Source organism: Neolamprologus brichardi, chromosome 8, assembly GCF_056152115.1.
Source record: "Neolamprologus brichardi isolate AB-2024 chromosome 8, ASM5615211v1, whole genome shotgun sequence".
NCBI lineage: Eukaryota > Metazoa > Chordata > Actinopteri > Cichliformes > Cichlidae > Neolamprologus > Neolamprologus brichardi.
This window is the reverse complement of record NC_142111.1, coordinates 3,050,601-3,073,290: the sequence shown is the minus strand read 5'-3', so window position 1 is coordinate 3,073,290 and position 22,690 is coordinate 3,050,601. Positions and strand designations below refer to the sequence as shown.

At 40.2% G+C, this 22,690-nt stretch overlaps 1 protein-coding gene across 1 annotated transcript in view; it reads left to right on the top strand.

Annotated features, from left to right (window-relative positions):
* radil2b (Ras association and DIL domains 2b) overlaps positions 1-22,690 on the top strand; it is a 39,699-nt gene that overhangs the window by 3,653 nt on the left and 13,356 nt on the right. The window contains exons 3-12 of the mRNA XM_087845271.1: positions 1,196-1,370; positions 4,474-4,706; positions 5,683-6,104; positions 12,504-12,800; positions 12,921-13,301; positions 13,839-13,876; positions 13,962-14,188; positions 14,394-14,506; positions 18,577-18,841; positions 22,372-22,544. Of these exons, the coding sequence (XP_087701397.1) occupies positions 1,196-1,370; positions 4,474-4,706; positions 5,683-6,104; positions 12,504-12,800; positions 12,921-13,301; positions 13,839-13,876; positions 13,962-14,188; positions 14,394-14,506; positions 18,577-18,841; positions 22,372-22,544 (2,324 nt within the window). The remainder of the gene's footprint in view (positions 1-1,195; positions 1,371-4,473; positions 4,707-5,682; positions 6,105-12,503; positions 12,801-12,920; positions 13,302-13,838; positions 13,877-13,961; positions 14,189-14,393; positions 14,507-18,576; positions 18,842-22,371; positions 22,545-22,690) is intronic.

Sequence of the window (22,690 nt, the reverse complement as noted above, 5' to 3'; positions counted from 1 at the left end):
CTACAGCTAGTGGGTTTTTTTAGCACAAATGACTTGTGGCTCTGGGATAAGTGATGATGTGCAAGACGATGACCCAAATGATATCATCAGAGCTATTTTGGCACTAATTTGCAAGCGCTTTAGATTAATACCAAAATCTTGCATGCTGGCTGAGCCAGTTTAGAGTAGCTCAGCCTCTGCTGTTTTCATTTTAATAATAATTGTTTTGTTTAAATCAAACAATAATACTAAGTTAAACTGGCTGCATCAGTTGTGTAGTTTGTGTTATAAAGAAGTCGTGGGTCATTGATTCATCAGCGGGTCATTGATGTACAGTAAGGGGCTGTGGCTCAGGGTGTAGAGCAGGTCATCTACTATCAGAAGGCAGGAAATTTGATTCCTAGCCAGCCAAAGTGTCCTTGGGCAAGATGCTGAACCTGAGTGAGCCTGAGTTGCTCCCATTATGTTCACTGGAGTGAGAATGTGAGATAGAGAGCACCTGGATGTAGAAATAAATGCTAGTGTGATTATATAGTGCTTTGAGTGTTCATGTAGAGTAAAAAAGTGCTATATGGGAACCACTGCACTTACTGTACATTAATTTTCACCATATTTTTTCATTACATTGTCCTTCAATTTTTGGAAAGTCACAAAAACAAAATGCATTCAAATACAAATATATAAATATGCATTCTTAAATCGGTTAAAATGGTTTTGAATGACAATCAGCTAAAGAGAAACTGAGGAACCAGCCTAAACTGCATCAGTTAGCATCAAACTTGTTTTACTGCATGCTTTTCCGTCAAGGGGGACCTGTTATACTTTTTCAGGCTTCAGGCTGTTCTATCCACTCAATTTCTGACAGTTTTTCTTCTACTCTTGGCTCTATATGATGTGACGATAGAGTAGATATACCGAAACTGGCCCTGAGCACAGACGCCCCACCAACCTTCTGTTCAAACCTTTTGTTTTTTAATGAACAGCAACTCAGAGGAAACCTGACTTAACCTGACTTTAAGAAGGAGGTTAAAAAAAAGTAAATATAGTATTTACTAAATGTGAATCATACAAAGCTACTGTAGCAGAGTTAAGAATAAAACATGGAGCTCCTTTAATAAAAACTAATTTTTGTAATCACATGTAAAAGTTTGGCCTTTCATCAATAATACCAAACCACAACTGAGTAAAGCATTAAACCTCTCTTCCCTTTCTGCAGTGATCTCTGCAGATGCTTTAATTGCAGAAGACCCATCTGAGCTGTCCAATCAGATAACTGCCCCAGGAATCCTGAAGATCTTTGGAAATGAAATCCTGGAAGGAGCTCACTATAAAAGCGTCCTTGCCACCACGCACTCCAGTGCAAAAGAGCTTGTCAAAGAGGCCCTTGAACGGTGAGACCATGTGTTATCTGGGAACGTGCGTCTGCCTGCCATATGTGCCTGCTTTGTGTGTTTGCTCATACCCTGGCTGAGTTATGTATATCCATATGCTTCTTCTGCTGGAGCGGAGTTTGTATATCAATGCAGTCAGAATAGTTTTATAGGCTGGCTATAGTTCTGATGAAAGGTTAGCGCATTTACGTTTCTGTGTTTAGTATTGTATATTTCAGATGAACAAAGTTGATATGACCCGTTGCTCTGTTTGTTATAACTGCAGTATAGTGCACACAGGCCCACTGAGTTAGTATTGCTGAAAAGGACCAGAGAAAACCACAGGCTTGTGTTAAAGACAGCCAGTGTGGCCCAGCTCCGAGGCAGCCTCTAGAGAATCAGTGTCTGTCAGCGTTTGCTTATATTTCAGCCAAAAAACATAATGGGATGATTAATGCAAGCGGTATTCACTTTGTAGAGGAAGGAGTAAATCACGACTCTTTTCTCTGCAGCAGTGACATTTAAATATGCCATTACTACATTATGCATTTAGTAACGGTTCAGCAAACAGTCTCAAATAATTCTTTTTGTGTGTGATGAAAACAGGTTTATTGTAATTTTCATAAGATACTGCTTTGACTACTTCAAAGAAACAGAAAAAAAGGAGGGTTTGTTACATCTGGAAGACAAATGTGTCACAGCTGCATTAATTCCTTTAATGTTAACCATTGACCCATTACAATATGTAAAGTTAGAAATGGTGCCAACAGTGAAGAAACCACTAAGAATCACCCCTAGTTTCTACAGCTTCCATCAATTAAACCAAACATTTTAGCCTCTTGGAGCTAATTGTTGAGTTTCTAACAGCCTGAAGCATTTTTTACTTGGTTCACTCCCAGCAAACCCATTTCCAGCTCTTAAAAACCCACTACATGCACGGCAACAAAGACAGACATAGTTAGCAACTAGCTGGCAAATAAAGTTGGGTTTTAGCATCTTTAAATACAGATATTTCCCTCAAGAGCCAATGGAAATCGAATTAAAGCCGAAAGGAAAGTGAATATTGGATTAACATTCAACAAGCAAGCACAAAACAACTCTAAAGTTAAATATTAATTCTGTTGTATGGACAAATGTGCAACTAGTTGCTAAGAAATCTATGCACACATAATAGTTTGTCAATGATATGTTAAATTTGTTAGGTTGGATGCCCTCTACATAAAAAGATGAAAAAGTGAAGCAGGATTAAAGGCTTGAAGATTCAGTTAACAGGCAATGCTTGCTAACATTAGCAGTAGCGTAATGGCTTAGCAAACAGTAAGCTAGTCAGTTTGACTTATTTGACCTTGTGTTTGTTTGTCCATGAAGGTTTATCAGTCAAATTATATTGATAAATTGTAAAGTTAGTACAGTACTGTAAGGCGCAGACTTTCTTTTAATTTGTAAGTGTTTTTATTAGCAATAGAGCTCCAGATTTTCTAAAAGTCTTTTAGTTTTTCTCTTGACGTTAGCTGCTGATTCAATCCCGTCCTTGTACCTGATCATTTTCAGAGGAATGTTTCGGGTTTTTTATTTTACTTACTTGTTTACCACTTAACACTGATAAATGAATCATTCAAGCACAAAAACTCATCTAATTCAAGGGATGAATCAGTGTTGTGTCTACACATAATAGACAACTTAGCAAAGAACAGTAAAGTTTGTTACTAAAAGCTTGTCACAAGCACACAATTTGTTCCCATTTTTTTAGCTGAACCTACAAAAGTGCCGAGGATAACAAAATCTAAGGGGCATAAAATTTTATTTTTGTACCAACAGGGTAGAAATATATCCCAGAAATATATTAGCCTGAAAATTGACATATCTCAGCATTATGCAGTGTGTCCTTAAAAATGTTGAGGAATGTTAAGTGATGGATGAAAGCAAATGTGCCAGATGAACATTATCTAAAAGTCATGTTCTTAAGAAACTGGAAAAAACCTGAAACAGGGTCAGATAGATGCATCTCACCCCCTTCAATTGAACCATCTACTGTTCATTGAAGCCTCGACAGAAAATTGGGGCGACCGCTCAGGGGGTTGGGAAGCGTATCTGTAACCGGAAGGTCGCCGGTTCGATCCCCGGGCTCTCTGTCCTGGTCGTTGTGTCCTTGGGCAAGACACTTTACCCTACCGTCTACTGGTGTTGGCCAGAGGGGCCGATGGTGTGATATGGCAGCTTCGCTTCTGTCAGTCTGCCCCAGGGCAGCTGTGGCTACAACTGTAGCTGCCTCCACCAGTGTGTGAATGCGAGAGTGAATGAATAGTGGAATTGTAAAGCGCTTTGGGTGCCTTGAAAAGCGCTATATAAATCCAATCCATTATTATTATTATAAAATGTTTCAGTGGAGAGCTCAAAAAGTGATTCTTAAGGAAGGAAAGGGGAAAGAAAAGACGTAGACATGCCAAATTATGCAAGAATTAAACTGAAAATCAATGGCAACGGGTCTTAGGGGGTGATTAATCTTGTCAAAACTGATGAAATTATGAAAACAGATGCTTTAATTTCTTTCTCAACACGTGAATAATACCAAACATTTTACCAATGCTATTAGCAAACCTGAATAGAAAAACAATATAATCAGTAAATTGCTGCACTTCCTTTCCATTATCCTAGTAAAGTATAAAGAAATTAGTTGCACTTTTACATAGTACTGCATGTAATGTATATAAACACTTATGTGAAAGCAGTTGCTTTTGGTGATGAGCTAATATTGCACTCAAGAACAGTCTCTCTCACTTGTTCAGAGCATTTAAGCATTGTTGAGCTCAGTATAAAGTTTTGCAATTTGCTGTCACTTCTTTTAAGAAATTTGTTTCTAGACGCAGCAGAAGGGTGTTTTACGCAAGAAACATTTAATAAACCCACTGTGAAGAAACAAGCATAGTTAGCTGCTAGCAAGCGAACGTAAACCTTGAGTGCTTCTGAATGTAATGCTTCGGTTAAAGTCTCAAGAGAATTAATGATATTGTCCATTATTGTTGGCAGAAGGGTGAGACAGTCTCAGGAGAAACTTTGCTGCCTACTGTTTTAGTGCTCTGTCTCTGGGTTTGAAAGGATGATAACATGGCTAACTGTGATCTAGGTATGGCCTGAGAAAGGAGGAAGCGGAGTCCTACGTTCTCTGTGACACCATTGGTTCCATTAGTAATCATCCGTGGAGAACAGAAGGTTTCCGAGTACTGGGCGACCATGAAAAACCCCTCCTCCTGCAGTCGCTGTGGAAACCCAGAGATGGTTTGGCAAGACGATTCGAAATCCAGAAGAGAAGTTCAGTAGAGGAGAAGACATCCAAAGAGAAGGATACCATCACTGCTGGTACGCTATAGCCACAGGGCAATAAGGAGTTATCGCTGCACACTATACCACATCCTGAACCAGGGTGCATGCCCTGGAATAGGAGTCTTCACCAGTAAATGAAGCATTGTCAGTGTTAAGCCCAGTTTTAAAGTTCTCACAGTAAAAATGTGGTTTGTTGGCACGTTGTTGTTCCAGTGAAAGTAGGCCAAGCCACATAGGCCAAGCTATATTTTAATAGGTCTACTATTTCTTTTTTTTCCTTTCTTTTCAATTTCTGGTGCAAATTTGGGGATCACATTTGCTCTCAGTTCCATTAAAATGTTCTTTAAAACTTTAAATGTAATTGATGTCGCAGACACACTTGTTTAATTAGATTTCTTCCAGTGACACACCCTATCTTTTGTACTTCACTGCTTGCTGCAAAATGCTGTAAAAGATTTACACTGCTACAATATCTAATTGGCCTTACAAGGCATGATGTGACAGAAGAAAAACACCAGAACTTTCCACAGATACCTGACACAAACGCTCCGTGGTACTGTAACAGCACTGGCTGGACTATTTTCTACAATCATTTCTACTAGGGGCCCCAGCTGTGGTTGACACAGCTGTGTTCGTAGTGTTAGACTGTGTCCTGTTATGTGTTTTGCTTTTATGAATGGCACAGTTTGTGATGGCCTTCTATCGGTGTCAGCTCGTAGATGCCTGCTGCGGGGGTGACGTTTTTTCTTCTTTTTTTCCATGAGCTCTGTCTTTCTTTCCACTGAGGTCTGTTTCCTGTATGGTGCTTCTCTGTGTTCATCCTGGCATAAACACACCATGGACAAATGACCGAGGCTCACACACACCTCACCTTCAGGGAGAAAAAAAAAGGGTGTTGCTCTATCACCACATTCCATTAGCCCTGAGCTCTGTATGTTTTTACTGCAGCTCAGTTTGGATGTAGTTAACGCTATTCCCAGCTCTCTTATTTGTTTATTCATCTCCCTCTCAGGTATCAATGCTCAGGCTCGTAAGCTGCAGAAGAGCCGCTCCAGAGTGACCTCCACCCTCATAGAGAAAACCATGAGCCGGAGCCAGAAACTGTGGAGGAGCAAAAGTGAGATGGACCTCTTAGAGACCAAACACGACGCAGATCACGAAAAACGTGTCAAGGATGAAAGCGAGTGCCCGAATCAAACGTCAGTGCAAAGCTTTGAGCATCCAGAACAGAATCACATTCACAGCCTTGCAGCTCCCTCAGAGGGGGCCAAAACAGAGAACCTGTGTCCGTCAAGGCCGAGAGGCGAGCAGGAAGTAGAGGAGTCGGAGAGGGAGGAGACAGAGAGCAGCGACGATAACACCACACAGTACTCTATTCACCCTCCTCACGACTGTCCATACCTGCTACTGCTGCAGGGCTACAACCCCGCGCAGGTATCATATCCAAACACACGCTCTGCATCTGACCCTGAAAAGCAGTTTTCCAATCATATGTCAGCAGCAGTAGGAAACAGTAATGCCTGTCAGTGCTTTGGCTTTTTATACATGTTCGAGTGTTGAAATCGTCCCTTTAAAGAGTTTAGTAGCGGGTGAGTGGTGTTTTTATATGATAAAAAAACCTAAAAAGACAATAGTGTAAGTTTAGGGAATGGTCTATCTGATTTCATTTTTATTTTTTCTGGCAATTTGCCTCTTCGGCCAATAGGACAAGACAGGAAGCATGCAGAAAGTGATAATCAAACTGAAAGACTTTTGGTTACACTGTGTACTTTAGCTACTGTTTTATTTACCTCACCTTCAGAACCTTCAGCAACAACCAAGCTTTACTTACCTCAGAGGTCATTATTTATATGATCGCACTAAAAAGACTAGCGGTGTATTTTACAGTGTCATTGCATTAGCATTACTGATGCACACAAGCTGAATTGGCATTAAAGTGTCATGACAATTCAGCTATTACATAAAGTTTATCTTTATAGTTAAGTAATTAATACTTTAAAGGTTTCTCAGGGGAAAAATTGTGAATTTATTCTCATGAAAGGTGAAACCCAAACTATATTTCAAGTTATTATTACCACTTAACTTTGATGTCCTCTACTGCTACTGCCAGAGCTCCCTCATTTATTTGTTCTAAAAAGTTGCAATAGCTATCATATTATGTTAACAGAACCAGCAGCATAACTGTACACTACATACAGACCTAAAAAGTGTGTATGTGCAACATTTTAAAAAATTGTCCTGTTCATAATAAGTACACATGTGTTTTTACTTACTGTGTGGACGTTTGTCCTGGATGCTGAGTTTGGGTAACACTACCAACTGTTCACTCCCACAAAAGAAACAAAAACAAAAAATAATGGCAGACAATACTATTGGCAAACTCATTTGGTTATTTCCCTTAAATTTTCTTCTTAGGCATTGCCACTGCTGATCATCTGCATCTGTTTGGGACTTGACCAATCTGCAGTATTTTTATCCATATGCATGGCAAAGATGTAACGCTCCTCATTTATCCTGGTCCTGGACCAGCACGATCACTACATTGACCCCCTCACCCCACTGTATGGTTTATTTTCTCTTAAATAAATCATACTGATTCAAATTAGTTTCACACCATGCATTTCCCCCAACACAGCTACTCTGTACAGGCTCTATGGCCCACCAAAGGGGCTCACCTCACACTTCCTAAATATAGCCTGTATGTATAAGATGGACAAGGCCACTGTGAGGTCACCCATTGGTTAGTGAGGTCTCATTCTGAAGCCTCAAGCAAAGCATTTTTCTTGTGTTCCTCTTGGAGCTTAAACCAGACAATTCATTTCGCTTTATATTGTAAGGTAGACCCTACAATAATACATACAGAGAAAAACCCAACAATCATATGACCCCCTATGAGCAAGAACTTTGGCGACAGTGGGAAGGAAAAACTCCCTTTTAACAGGAAGAAACCTCCAGCAGAACCAGGCTCAGGGAGGGGCGGGGCCATCTGCCGTGACTGATTGGGGTGAGAGAAGGAAGACAGGATGAAAGACATGCTGTGGAAGAGAGACAGAGGTTAATAACGACTATAATTCAGTTGAGAGAGGTCTGTTAACACACAGTGAGACAAGCAAGTAAAGAAGTGTTAGGTAAATGTTTGGCAAGCTTCTCAAACCCTGTAATGTTAACATCTTAAGATGTTTTGAATGGTAACACTTTCTAGGATTAGGATTAGGAAACTATACTTTTTTGCAGTTGGCCAGATTGGATCTTAACATTTTATCTTGTACTCATAGTTACATTTTCACTATAACAATGATTCTGTTTCCAGTGTTGGGAGTAACGGAATACACAAAATATGAGTAACTGTATTCCGTTACAGTTACTGTTTAAAAAGGTGGTTATCAGAGTACAGTTACTTTGTTGAAATAAATGGATTACACTGCGATCTTTTCCTGTTTCATATGTTAGGCTATGCCCTCTCTATTTTTGGTAATTCCACGCATTGCTGGAAACCCAAACAAAACACGCATTAAGAGGCTCTAATGTCTGTGTCTCAATCTCGGGGCCCATGCCACCTCTACTTGCGGCCTGCATAATGACGTGACAAAATATTTTTTTAAAGTATTATTCCAAAAATTATTTAATATGAAGGCTATAGGCAGAGTGTTACAGGCATAGCATGTATGGAGCATTGCAGCCAAGAAGAGTGCCTGAAGAGCCCAGTTGTAAGTAAGCTAATTAGACTCGACTGTACACCGTGTTCGTGTTTTCCTCCCAAACAATAAGTTCTGTTGGAGCAGCCTTTCAACGCCTCTTTCTGTCTCTCGTTAGCAGAGTTGACCCAGACAAAGTAAAGCTAGTTTTTGGCTACGAGCCCGTATTAGCCAGAGGTCCCTTTACTACGATTCGGAGCCGCGGACCTGTTTTATTTACGCGCGGAATAATTTTCTATACGAAATCACTGCATAAAGTGCAGCCTCACCTAATGTCCACCCTACTGTTACTCATTTTATATTAAGATTAAAAAATCTAGTTGGTATTGGTATGGTGAGTTTCCTTCAGTAATAGTAACAAATCACACAGCAATAGTACATTCATGTAGTTGTAAAAAGCATGACAATATATTAAGTAATCCAAAGTATTCAGAATACGTTACTCTCATTGAGTAATATAACGGAATACGTTACAGAATACATTTTAGGGCATGTATTCTGTAATCTGGAGTGGAATACATTTTAAAAGTAACCTTCCCAACACTGGCTGTTGCTGTGTCTTCTATGTCAACTGCTGAGCATGCTAACTTTTGACTGGAATAGCCAGTTTTAGCTTCAGTCTTTTAGCACCATGCAGTTTTCACCAGACAATTTAATGAGTTGTTAAGTTGAAATGCATTTATATAAAATTCATAGAACGAGAACTTGCTTTATCAGTTAGCTAGGTAGATTCTACACTTAAAAACCGCTATAGTCAGTCAGTAGCTCTGCCTCTGTTAAGTGTGGTTAGCTAAAACGATGAGGTATAATTGTTGGGCACGACTCAGCTAACGGTAAATTTAGACTGCTCTACAGTTTTAGCTGCATGTACGTTGTTTTCAGCTTCTTTAAAAAATATTTCCATATGCAAACCATTACATTTTAAAGTATAGTGTTACATGTGCTGTAAAATCCATTGTTTTCTTAAGTGAAAGCGAGAGGCAGCGGAAAGAATCATTATTGTGAAGGTCAGTGAACAGCACGTAGAAAAACTGTCAGTATAAAAACACTGTTCAGGAAACAGAAGAAGACAAGCCTGGCACTGCTTCCTGACTGATTGCCAGTGGTTTTTTAACTGTGGCCAGCAGCCGCACACATGCACACACACACATACACAGATTCTCACACACTGCAGTGCTTTAGCTCTGCGTCACAGCTCTTTCCCAAAATACCCTTCATAAGAATATAATCATGTACCCCCAAGATATACTATTATAAAGGTTTAAAGAGTTTATTCGTGCATTAATTCAGCTTTAATCTGTCCAGTTGGAAAACACAAGCATCACAAGGGGAATGTCAAACATAATAATCTCTACACACTATGCTTGCCACTCACTGGGGCTAATAAAACATTGTTTTGTTTAATCAGGCTTGGATCTAGATTTTAATTCCAGTACCTCCACATGATCAGACTGCTAAGCTTTGTTTGAGGGAGACTGTTACGTAGCTGATGGTGGACTGACGTAATGCACTAAATTCAATCTTTCTTTTTGTTAGTGGTTAACAAAAGGGCTAAAGTGTGTCGTTGTGTCTCCAGATCACAGCACTATCCATAAAATGAACTCAAGCATTACAAAAGCACTCATTACTCAGATTTGAGCCTTTTTTTTTTATAACATTTTTTACTTCTTTACAGACCAAACAAAGTCAAATAGTCTGTTAACATGTTGCAGATATGTTGCTGATTAACCACAAACTGTGTATATAAGATCGATGTGGCCGACTTCACGTTACCCTTTGGTTTGTGAGGTTTGCAGCATGTGTCAGATCAGCATCATTAACTCAGTAATGCTACCACAGGAACATAATGGCAGTTAGCTCAGTGGACACAAATGTGTGAGGTTTGAAGTGTATGCTTTTCTTTCTTCTGCTCATAATTTTCTCAAGATTTTTTTTTAATTGTTGTTTTTTTTCCACTGTCTATATAATTGGCAAATAGACAGAAGAAAATAATTCTTGAATGCAAACCTATTACTAGAAAGTCTAACAAGGACATTCAGGCGCTATTTAAGAAGCACCTTGAGCTGATGTAACATCTGCAACATCTGTTCAACTTTAATTTTGACGCTATTCTTCAACCGCAAGTAGACTGCTGCTGGCTCTTCAGTGATTGATATGCTTTCTTAAACTTGGGCCATCAGAATATGTATTTTTTTCTTTTTTATTAAAGGTACAGTGTGTAAAATCTTTTCTTATCCCTCCAAATTCCCACAGGAGCGCTCGCTGCCATGTATTTTTAATGAATTCATTCCGAGTTTGTGAGAATGCATCAGTTTTTTAGAAGATGTACATATACACTAATCAATGTATATTTATGAGTACAACTGTCTTTTTTTCTACTAAATAATGTCAAAAGATTACTTACTGTACCTTTAAATTGTGCTCCCAAGTCTCTGCAATCAAGGTACAAAGAAATTAATCAGACAAAAATATCAAACTATCAGTTTTTACCTTCTCTAAAATATAGGTGTAGCGTTAGCATTAATAGTAGTGTTCCAGCTACGATGGCTTAGACCTCAGAGTTCTGTCTGGGATGTCTATGGCATTCACACCAGTAGCAATTTGCTTTATTGCTGATGGATAGTTGATAGCGGACATTCCAGACTTCGATTGCCTGGATAACTGTCTTGGGCGGGAGACAGGGTACACCCTGGACAGGTCGCCAGTCTGTCGCAGGGCTAACACATAACCACATATGCCTAGATAACCCTCAAATATATTTACAATCCTGTCATATGGTAATTAAAAATATGGTTTGAGCTCAGTGACAGTCACTTCAGTTGCTCGCCTCAAAGTTCAGAAAAGTTGAACCCAACTGAAGTCACTGAATGTCACTGATTTTGTGTCAGCACAGATTTCCATGTTGGCATTGCCTGTGTGGACACACTTTTCTGTTACTAAATGCAGTTTTTTACCACTGTTTTTACTCAGGTACAGCATGCTAGCATTCACTGTGCAGACACTTGTCATTGAATTGTATTAAGCAGATCTTTGCATTCTTGTTTTTTAGCTTTCCTACTATCACTAAATCCTCTTCAGGCAACCATTCATAGGCTATATTAGAAGTATTGGAACCTGTCACTGGAACATTGTGCAAGTTCTGATTTGAACCAAAACTATGATCCATTCTAAAGCTTTTGGTGCTTAAACACAGCATGTCTTTATACTGTCTTCCTTCTCTCACCTCAACCGGTCACCAGAGATGCCCCCCCCCCCCCCCCCCGCCCCCCCGCCCTCCATGAGCCTGGTTAAGATGGAGGTTTCTTCCTGTTGAAAGGGAGTTTTTAGTTCCCACTGTCGCCAAAGTGCTTGCTCATAGGGGGTCATATGATTGTTGGGTTTTTCTCTGTATGTATTATTGTAGGGTCTACCTTACAATACAGTGCGCCTTGAGGCGACCGTTGTTGTGATTTGGCGCTGTATGAATAAAATTGAATTAAACCAAGTAGATCTGAAAGTTAAATGTAATCAAAGAGCAGGTAAAACCAAAACAATAATACCAAAGTAAAAAAATAAAAATCTCACATGGGAGGACAAGTAATCATAATGCTTCTTTATATACTAAAAGATAGGGATGCACCGATACCGATACCGGTATCGGGTATCGGCCTCGATACCACATTTTCTAAAGTACTCGTACTCGTTAAAAGTCCCCCGATACCGAGAACTGATACCACGGTCTGAGACCTGTCTATGTTTGAGCGGCATGTAAGGGGTTAATCACAGGCGCCGTTATTCTGTAATATGTTGCATACAACATGCTTTTCATTTTAAATAAATGTTCTTAATTCCAAACTAGTCCCTTGTTTGTTTGTTTTTTGGTAAATTATAGGACTAAAGCTGTTACCTGCAAATTTAAATCATGTTTTTATTAAGTACTCGGTATCGGTATCGGCGAGTACTGAAATGCAAGTACTCGTACTCGTTTCCAAAAAAGTGGTATCGGTGCATCCCTACTAAAAGAAATTCTTCGAGCATGCCTGAACAAAGGAGCAGCAGACAACGGCACTGTACAGAGTGGAATACATTTGAGAGAAGATGAGTATATAGTGAACTCTTGGTGATTGTTTGGTAACTTGTCATTTATTTCTTCACTCAGGACTTTGTCATCTACCTCCTTGCCAGCCCAAATATTGTTGTTGGTCAACAAAGCGGTCACAAGGAAGGGTCAAAGGCTGATATCCTTCTCTTTGCCACTGATATTCTTCCGAGACACTGCTACTTCCTTCGCCACAGCGCCGTTGCACCCACCGTTCTCTGCCCGTGTCAGGATGCCGTGGTCACTAAGAATGGAAAAGGGCTGAGAAATGAGGAACCGCTTTGCTCTGGTGATATTATTGGGTTGGGACAGCACTACTTGTTTCTTTTCAAAGACCCTCTAGCTTCAATGCACAAGGTAACGGCAGATTACCTTCACAAGAACCAAAATCTTTTACTTTTAATCAATTTGGGATTTTTCTTATGTGCAAATCCTGCTTCATGTTTCTTGTTTCTTGTTTCTTTCTGGAAAATAAAGGAAGCAATCAGTGATGCTCTTGAACCCAGCCTGTCTGCCGCCTCCTGGACTCTAGGTCACACCACCTCTGCAACTACAAGCGAAAAGATCCTCTGTAGCACCTGCATCGCCTACCAGAGCCCAAACTGCAAACAGCCCTTGAGCGGAGGGCCTCCATTTCTAAAATCACCTGAAGGCCACAGTCTGACTCTTAGCTATGCAGCTGAAGACGAGGACATTATTGTGAAGGAGATTGTTGCTATGGGGAGCAGTAGTAGACCACCATTGACTGTTGCATTCCTGTTGTGCATGTGTGTTCAGTATTCATCAGTTTGTCTTCAAACGTCAGACCTACGCAGGCTCCTGCTGCGTATTGCAAGTGGAGTTCAGAGTGCCATGTGGGTGAGTTGTAGTAAAAGACATATAAGGAGCTCTGCCACATTTTAAAGTGGAGCATAACAACAACAAGCAGAAAAAAGTTGCTCCAGATGCGTTCAATGTCAGGAAATCACAGATTTCATGTTTAAAAAAGGATGTGCACAGGTTCATATTTAAAGAGATCCATAGCTGGTCGCCATGATGAGCTTACACAGTCTTTTTCAATCATCTGCTTCACTGCTAACCAAAGGAGAGGTCACTTGCAAGTGTTGCAGAGTGCATCCAGCACGAGCACACCGAGACCAAAGAGAAAATGTCTGCAGGGAGAAAATCAGGCTGTTCCAAAAGTTAATTTCCCAAAGCAGAACTTTCTTCAGGGACTAATCATTTCTTAGGAACTCAAACTGCTGTTCACTGTAGCAACCAAGGACTGAATTACTAAATTAAGTTACTATCTGAAGAACAGAGAAATACTGTGTTATATCCCCCAGATGGCTCTGGCTTACAATTTTACCTATTGCTATTGTAAGTCACTCCAAAACTTTTAATCTTGTCGTGCAGGAGCAGACCAAGGAGCTGGCTGCAGTTCAGCCTGAAGTGTAAGCAGAGCTTTCTTTATTTCCCCGACACTAATTATATTACAGTTCACAGAGAACACTGCACAGCTTTCCTCCTGTGTTGCAGTCTCAGGTGCGAAGGTTCGAACCCAGAAGACCCCACTCTTCTCTGCCTCCAAGAGTTGATCCCTGGACTGCACCCCCTAGTGGTGTGGATGTCAAACAGCCTGGAGCTGCTGCAGTTCATTCAGCACCAGCTGCCTCTTATTCTGGAGTGGAGAGCCCGAGAAGAGGAGGAACAAAAGGAGGAACCAGAGAGGGAAGATGATGAGAGCAAGGAAGTAAAGAACTTGGGTTAGTTGTTTAGGTGCTGTAGAGAGCCGATAATAATTAAAGAGGAGCTATTCTGCTTGATCTCTGCTGGCATAATTTAAAATTCATAATATTCCTTATTTATCTTATACCGGGCAGTAATGCAACCAACATTATGAAGCACAGTCCACATTTCCAACCATATGATGACATGACATTTATGCATTTCTGAATGTATACCTTTCAGTATTGTTAGAGCTTCTGATGTCCTGCATCCGTTCAGCCAGCGAAGAGACGATAGCTGTCCTAGAGGAGGTCATCATGCTCGCCTTTCAGCAGTGTGTGTACTACTTCACTAAGGTAACAGAGTACTATCAAGGAAGTGACTCAGTGGTGCGGTTTACAAATTGCTGATTACATATGTCCTTGGTTTAACTGGAAGGAAAGAATCTGACCTGCATAGACAACTTGCGGATCATCTGGTCCACCCTTTGCAAATGGCTGAGAATAAAGAGCTTAGTTAGCATTCCAGTAGCTTTCTAGCAGACAGAGCAGCAATGCTGCCAGACCACACTGAGTGCATTGTGACATGGGAGAGAGGCGGGACACCAAGGGCCTTTGTGTGTGTGTGTGTGTGTGTGTGTGTGTGTGTGTGTTAGCAAGGAACCATTTCTTTCAACTTTTTATTTGCAGAGAAAGGACTTTGTGCACATATTCTCATGCTAACAAAGTTTCAAATGTCTGCATGATGTGACAGTTGTACTAATGAAGTAATGAAGACCTACTTTTTTTGCACCCTTTTAGCTTTTCTTTTTTTTTTTGGTTTTCAAGCTTTGTAGCTTTTCTCTTCTTTTTTACTCTTTCTTTCTTCCTTCTTAGTTTGGATGTTTCTTGCCAGTGAAAACACACTGTATCCCAGTAAGTTAGCATCTTGTTAGTAAACTATGATTCCACCTTGAGCAATAAAAGGGCCAGGTTTCCCAAAGGCAAAAAAAAAAATTATTAATTCAAATATACAAGTGAAATGTCTGTATTGGTATGTGGCTGTCTATATTTTCTAGAAGTTTAAGAGTTAGTCAAGCTCCTTTCCATTATTTATGCTAAGCTAGGCTAGTTGTCTCCTTGTTCTAGGTCCAATTTTAGCTCCTAGACTAAAGACTGATGTTCATACTTATCTCACAGAAGGAAAACTAGTAAGCAGATTTTGCCAAGTTCCTGACACTAAAGGGAAATCATTTACAGTTCTTACTCTGTATGTTTGTATTGATTTATGTTGTGCTTTATTCACACAGTGTTCCTTGGGAAAAGAGAAAAAACATATTTTATTGTAGCCACAGTATCCAGTTGTGTGCACTTTCACTAAAGCGCCACACCCATGGAGCTCTGCCCAGGAAAGTTTCAGACAAATTTCCAGTTAAGTGTGTGGGTGTGGGTGAAAATAGCATCCAAAAAAAGTTAATCAGGAGACTGTCCTATTTTGGAGTCATACAGTTACATCTTTAGGCTGATAGTTGATATGGAAGTCTCCTCTTCCAGTTACCGTGATGCTTCAAACGAACAATGCAGATTTAAAGAGTTCTGTCTTTTCATGTATTAGGCCACATCCAATACATCATTAGCACACTGCCAGCCTGACATGCTGACATGTTAAAGATAGAAAAACAGGTCTCACATAAATTCTGGCAGCTGCAATTTTTTTTTCTTAAACAATTTTCCTGTGAAGGAAGGAACTCAGTAATATGACCCTGGTTCTTTAAAGGGGGAAAGTGTTGGAGGATATGGTCTAAATATTTGCCTACAGATAGTACTTTCTAACATGATGCATAATTTTACCTTTTAGAAAATTTAATGTTCAGCTGGTTCACCTTAACTTCTCTCCTGCACCGTTTTTTATTGGAGTATATCCAAATTAACTAATCAACTGGTAATATTTATAATTTCCTTTTCATTGTCAGTTAGTTATCTCTACAAAACAATTTACAAATTAGAGCAACTAATAGTTCGTTCGGCTGTGTTATATCAACACGTTCTCACTCCCAAAGCGTAACATTTTAGCTAGGTGACAAATCGTCAACATATTACGTTTTCGGCTACCCACCACGTTCCTAAATGACGACCTCGGAACAATGAGGAAATATGAGAACCGTATGGACTCAATCTACACATGTTCGCTCTTTTTCTTCAAATCGCTTAGAAACACGCTATTTAACATAATTAAAGTCCTGGTTAAGGTCAGGAAAAAGGTTATGGTTAGGGCTAGGGATAAGGTTAGGTTTAGGGCTGGAATACAGGGCTGGAACGTCTATTACCGCGGGAGCGTCATTGCACTGGATTTCGGCCATAACCCACCGCGTACCATAAGAACGCCGAAGGTCTCCTTTCACGTTCCTCGGGAACGCCGCGGGACGTGACAAAACGTCGGCATGTTACGCCTCGGGAGTGAGAACTGGCTCGTTATATAATGGTACAGCAGATCACGAAGAACTTCAGGGGACACAGGAAAGCACCAGTTGTCCCAGTTTTGACCAGATATTTAGATGTTAACAGGGTATTACAACAAACTGCCACCTTCTCCACCAAAATACTGTTGCTGTTGTTTTTTTATCCATCTTGTAAACTTAAAATTGCTGAAGGAAGATAGATTGACTGGTAAAGTCAAGTACAGTTAATCTCTGTCTCTCTTCCACAGCATGTCTTTATCCTGTTTTCCTTCTCTCACCTGAACAGGTCGCAGCAGATGGCCCCGCCCCTCCCTGAGCCTGGTTCTGCCAGAAGTTTCTTCCTGTTAAAAGGGAGTTTTTCCTTCCCACTGTCGCCAAAGTGCTTGCTCATAGGGGATCATATGATTGTTGGGTTTTTCTCTGTATGTATTATTGTAGGGTCTACCTTACAATATAAAACGCCTTGAGACAACTGTTGTTGTGATTTGGTGCTGTATAAATAAAATTTAATTTAATTTAATTAAACCACGTAGATCTTATTTTAACTGAATGTAGCTTTTAAAACTTTATTTTATTGTAATCTATTGTATGAATCGTTCCTGAGCCAAGGATGGGTTAATGTGAGGTATTATTTGTACTGCATAATCTTGATTACCAGACAAAAGAGAAGAGGATAAAGTTATTTTCTCTGCTGATTGAACTCGTTTTCTTCTCACATAGTCTTCTTTGTTTTTTGCTTTTTTCTGTTCTTGTCCTGTTAATCCAGGCATGTTTTGTCATCCGTCACGAACGCCACAACTTAGAAAGCTCAGAGCCATGAGGCCTGTGGTGTGACCACTGTTAGTCTACAGTCGCGTTTTATGTAGTGTAGCTTGTCTGAGGCAGTATAAAGTTATATTAAATCCTGACAGGTTGCTCCACAAGGTGACCCAGGAAGAAGCTCTTGTTGGATAACATTATAACTCCTCCTAAAATTCAGCTTTAAACCTCAGCAGACATGCTAAAAGTTGGTGAAATAAGAGCATTTCATGGCTTTCCATCTGATGTGAGGGTTATTGCTGCGGGATGGAAAACAAAAGGCGCCACTGGTGAGCAGCTATTGCAGCTGAAGACATGTCGTGATGAATAAAGGCGCACTTTAACAGGCTTGTGGGCAGACTGCGTGTTTACGTGTTCGTCACAATGAATGCAGTTTTATGTTTTTTTACCCCAGGCTAATACGTGCCATGGATGCATGCGGTAATCCCAGAATCCAGTGCTGCTGAGTGAATAAATCCTCTCTGCCCTGATTCCACTGAGAGATATTTTCCAACCAGCAACATTTGCAAGATTATTTGCTTTATTGTTCAGCCATTTCCAGCGTCTTATGTGCAGTGGGATCCGTGGTCGTTACGTTCTCCTGTTCATGTTCGGCCTTTCCTAGCTGCAGAGCGTTATAGTGAAGGTAAACTGATCTCCTCAGGGTGGATTGCTTCAAAACTCTTCACTCAGCAGTTCTTTATGCAGTGCAATGCCAAGCCCACACGAGCCATATTCAGCTTTTTAGGAATGTGATCTATGGCTGGAGTTGGCCTCGGATGCTTGGTGGGTCTAAGAGTGAGATCGGAGAGGAAGGGAGATGTCTGTGTACAATTAGCCTGAACAAAGCTGCCGTTGTCCGGGCTCGCCCTGAAGAACACCAAGGGCCTTTCACTGAAAGGAAGGAAATGTTAGAAACTCTGTCTTTTTTATTTCTGCGAGCACTGGTTGGGTCTACCCAGTCTTCTATCAGCTATGTTATAGTGTGAGACAGACATGCCAGGAAATTGTGGGTGGTCTGAATTCTAGGTTAGGGGGTTACACGTTTTATTTTATCCTGCTAATCAGAACATACACCACACAAATGAACTTTTCCAACCTCAAATTGACCCACAGGAATGATCAACAATTGCCAGCTCCACATCAAAACTGAGTGACTCTAAGCTGCACATTTGTTTCCTGTCTCACAAGGTCCTTTACCCAATCCTGCCAGGACTTCTGGATTGCAATCCGTTCAGGGAAAATCCTGACCCGAGTACAGCCAGTGAAAGCGCTCAGGTCCTGGGTAGCGGAGGACTGCAGGTCCCTGGGGAGATCCAGCAGGTGGTGGAGGTTTTGACCGAGTGCCTGACGCTAGTCTCAGACTGCCAGGTTCACTCGGAGATTTCCTCTCAGCTCATCAGCTACCTCTTCTACTTCATCAATGCATCACTCTTCAACTCGCTCATGGAGAGAGGTACGCTGGTTGCTTGGGGTGTTCCAGTGTCTGTATCATAGACTATATTAAAGATGGATGTAGCCACTGTTTGCTGCATTAACCTTTGAGAGTTTTTTTAGGCAAGATGACCATATTTGGATAAGAGAAAGAAATGCTCAGTGACGAGTTAGAAAAGTGCATTCATAGACTGCATCAGTCTAACCCACAGACAAAGATACCTAATAATTAATATTAGCACATAAATACCACTAAATAAAAGAAGCACAAAGCCCTTAGATATTTAGATATATTTGGATAACCTGGAAACGGGTACATTCTTATTCAGTCTATTATCAGGATAACTAATGTCAAATATTTTGAAGCATTTTATAAATTACGCTTGAATTTCAAATGCCACTAGAACATAAAAAAAACCTGCATGTATTGAATTACTGGTCAAATTCGACCTTTAACCCTCTGAGGTTTAAAGCCTGATTTAGACTTCTGTGCTGAATCTTTGTAGAAGCTACAATGTAACCGATCTACTGTAAGTTAGCAACACTGTTGCCAGCATTTATGTGGGTGCTTGTGGGAATGCTGGGAATTCTTTCCCTCCTGGGTCCCCACTATGTGCTGTGGTCAGATTTTTTTCGGGGCAAACATATTTGTCCGTCAAGTTTTTCCACATCATTGTACATTCCCTCACATCCATTCCCGTAGTTTCGTCAATCTCGCTTCAGGAACTTGCTGACATTTGTGACTCCTTGTGCTGATGCTACGATTATTATTCCTTATATTGACAATGATTGTTACCCTTGCACTGATAAATTCAAAATCTGCAGTGAAACAGGAGCATAGGTCGAATCGATGATACTGAACAGGCCAATCACAGTCGCTGCGGGTTGCCTTAACGCAGCTTGTTGTTAAATTTATAGAGAAGTGCACGTTTACGCCGTAAGCTGCCTGCAGTGTTTCACAGGGGTTTGTGGTTAATAATTATGTAAGTAAGTAAAGACTTTTTTTTTAGACAAAAACAGGTCACAAATTACTTTGCAGAGATATTAAAAACAAGGTCAAAATGTCAGGTCAAACACCTTAGTCATGAGGATAACACAAAACGCAAAAACAGTAGAGCACTATCTAATTACAACATAGCTATGGCGTAGAATTCCCATTCAAGCATAAATCTCCAGTAAGTCATCACTGGGACAACCCCAAGCCGAACACTAACTGAGTATGTCGTTATGTTTTTATTTATTTACTCTGCAAAGTCTCTGCTTTCAGGAACCAATTATTCCAACCGACGCAGACCAAAAACTATGTTTTAAGAAAAAACTGTTTACTACAAGCTCGTCACACCAGTTTAGGATTAACATAATGTCCATGCTGATGGATGTCAAGATCCCCGATTGTGCTTCGGTAAGAAGCACAATTTGGTTTGTGGTGTGATGCACATGTCGTAACCTGTTATGTTGTAAACTGTTTGGCTGTGCTTGGAAAAGAAAGACAAATTTACTGCATAAAATATCGTAACTTTCGGACTTCTGCTTTGCCAGCTGATTGCTTGGTTTCGGACACCAGCTTTTCAGTCTGGTAACTCAAGCAGGCTCTCCTCCACACACTCCTCATTTATAAAGTGCTTGGCCCCCAAATGTTAAAGCTAGCAGGTGGATTTTCCCATTTCAGTACAGGTAGCTAAACAAGGAAATCTACTTACTACTTAAGAGACAGAGACTGAAAGTGGACACTATATCTTTGGTTGCTTAGAATAAAACTCATTGTTGTAGACAGAGGCAGCACAAAAGTAACCCTGCCCTTTCTCCTTGATTTTCACTGGGTTATTGGTTCTGTCACTAGTTAAAAATGTCTGTGAGCTGCAACCAACCAACCCGGTGAAGTTATGTCCTGTACTGGCACAAGATGGCGCTAAACCTGTTCTAAAAACTATTAAGGCTTATTTCTTAAATCCAGCCTCACAGACTGTGTTAAACATATGACAGCTTTTAAAAGCAGGGCTCTATAGTGTAAATTAGCCTTTATACATGTAGAGTGTTAAAGTCTGGAACATTTTTTTCTTGACATGCATTAAATCTCAGTAGCTTTCACTTTTTATCCAAATCTCAAAATCTTTTAGTAGTTTGGCATAGTTGCCTTCAAGCTCTTTCAACACGTTTGCTGGTTCGAGCGTCGTCTTTCCTGATCGTCTCAGCTGACAAGTAGTAAAAAGTGAGGTGGATAATTTTATAGGTCAGCAGAATCATTTCACTTTTTCAGGTCTTCACAGTTTATGCCACGACTACTTCTCAGTCTTTCGTCTACTAGTGAATTATCCTCATCAGTCACAGGAAGATCAGATTGTTACTATTAAATGGGAAAACTGTGTGAATGTTCTGCCCTAACTTTGTAATAACATTTACACTGAGTCACATTTGTCATGAATTTCTTTGCACTTCATCTTTTCTTCCACACTGGCACAGAGATTGTGATGCATCATGTATGGCTTAAACCTACAGTTTAATGTTTGGCATCCCATATGGAAAAGAAATAGTAAAAACATATATGATTTATTCATGAAAGTGGCCACTTTCTCATTACTTTCATATATATTTTTAGTAAGTATCCAAAACATACAAGTTTCATTATATAATTTTTCAAGGGATCTTATCTGTTTTCACTCTTGTATACTTTTCATACAAGTTTCACACAAGACAGATACAAACTTTATAAGATTTATATATATCTTTTCCATATGGGATCTTTTCCCGTATATCTCTTGGCTCATAATTAAGTTCTTAAGGCCTGAAAGTTTGTGTACTAACAGAAGTTACATTTAGTTGTAACTGCCCTGCCCTCTAGTGGCCATCAAGAGATTTAGCAGTGGCTGCAGAACTTGTTCACTTGTCTCCTTTGTATTTCTTCTGAAGTACGAAGGTGCCGACTTAAACCTAAGTGCTTCTACTGTGGGAAATTAACAATATGCAGTAAAGATAAAGGACATAGCAGTCGTCTGTTTCTTATAATTCAACAAACAAATGAAAGATCTAAACATACCCAACTGTAATAACCATAAATCAATAGGTTACAGCAGGTTTTTACCAACATAAAGAGAAGTTGAGATTTCTACATTTTCAGTTATCATATTGGCTAAAATATAACCATGTGTGTAAGTAATTAATACACAAGAGTTTTAAAAAAAACATTTAAAAAAATATCATCATCATATAACAAACTCATTAACCCTTCTAAATAACCCTACCCCCCAAAAATTGGGAGAGGTTGACAGGGATGTCAAAGGTCCTTAAACTATCAGCAGGACCAATACCTGCTCCTTTGTGGAAGGAGGAACAGCAGGAGCACTGCAAGAACTACAAAATGACCTCCACCATGTTGCACCTCACACTGTCCAGTGATGCCCAAGTCCAGATCTGGGAGGAGATCCCCCAGGACACCATCTTCAGCTCATTAGGAGGATTCTGAGCTGTGCATATATAGTTGGGAGACTAATATCTAAACTTACTGCACATTATACATTAGTACATAAAACATGTTTAATACTGTTGTGCACACAGGATCTGAGCCAGGGTTCTATCAGTGGTCCAGAGGTGTGCGAATACGAGCCAATCTCGACCTGCTCCTTGACTGGGCCCATGCAGCCGGACTGGGAGAATTAGCCTTGGAGCACACACACACACTCTCATCGGCTGTCAATCTGCTGGCAACGCCTAGAAAGAATTTACTGCAGGTAAAAACACACACACACAAACCCGCATCCTGCAGAGCTATAATTATCTCCAGACACACAAAGGGCAAAGAGTTTCTCAGAACGGAAAAGGGGAGTTATGATGTAGACAGCATGACAGTCTACCTTGAAAATGTTATTGTGTTATT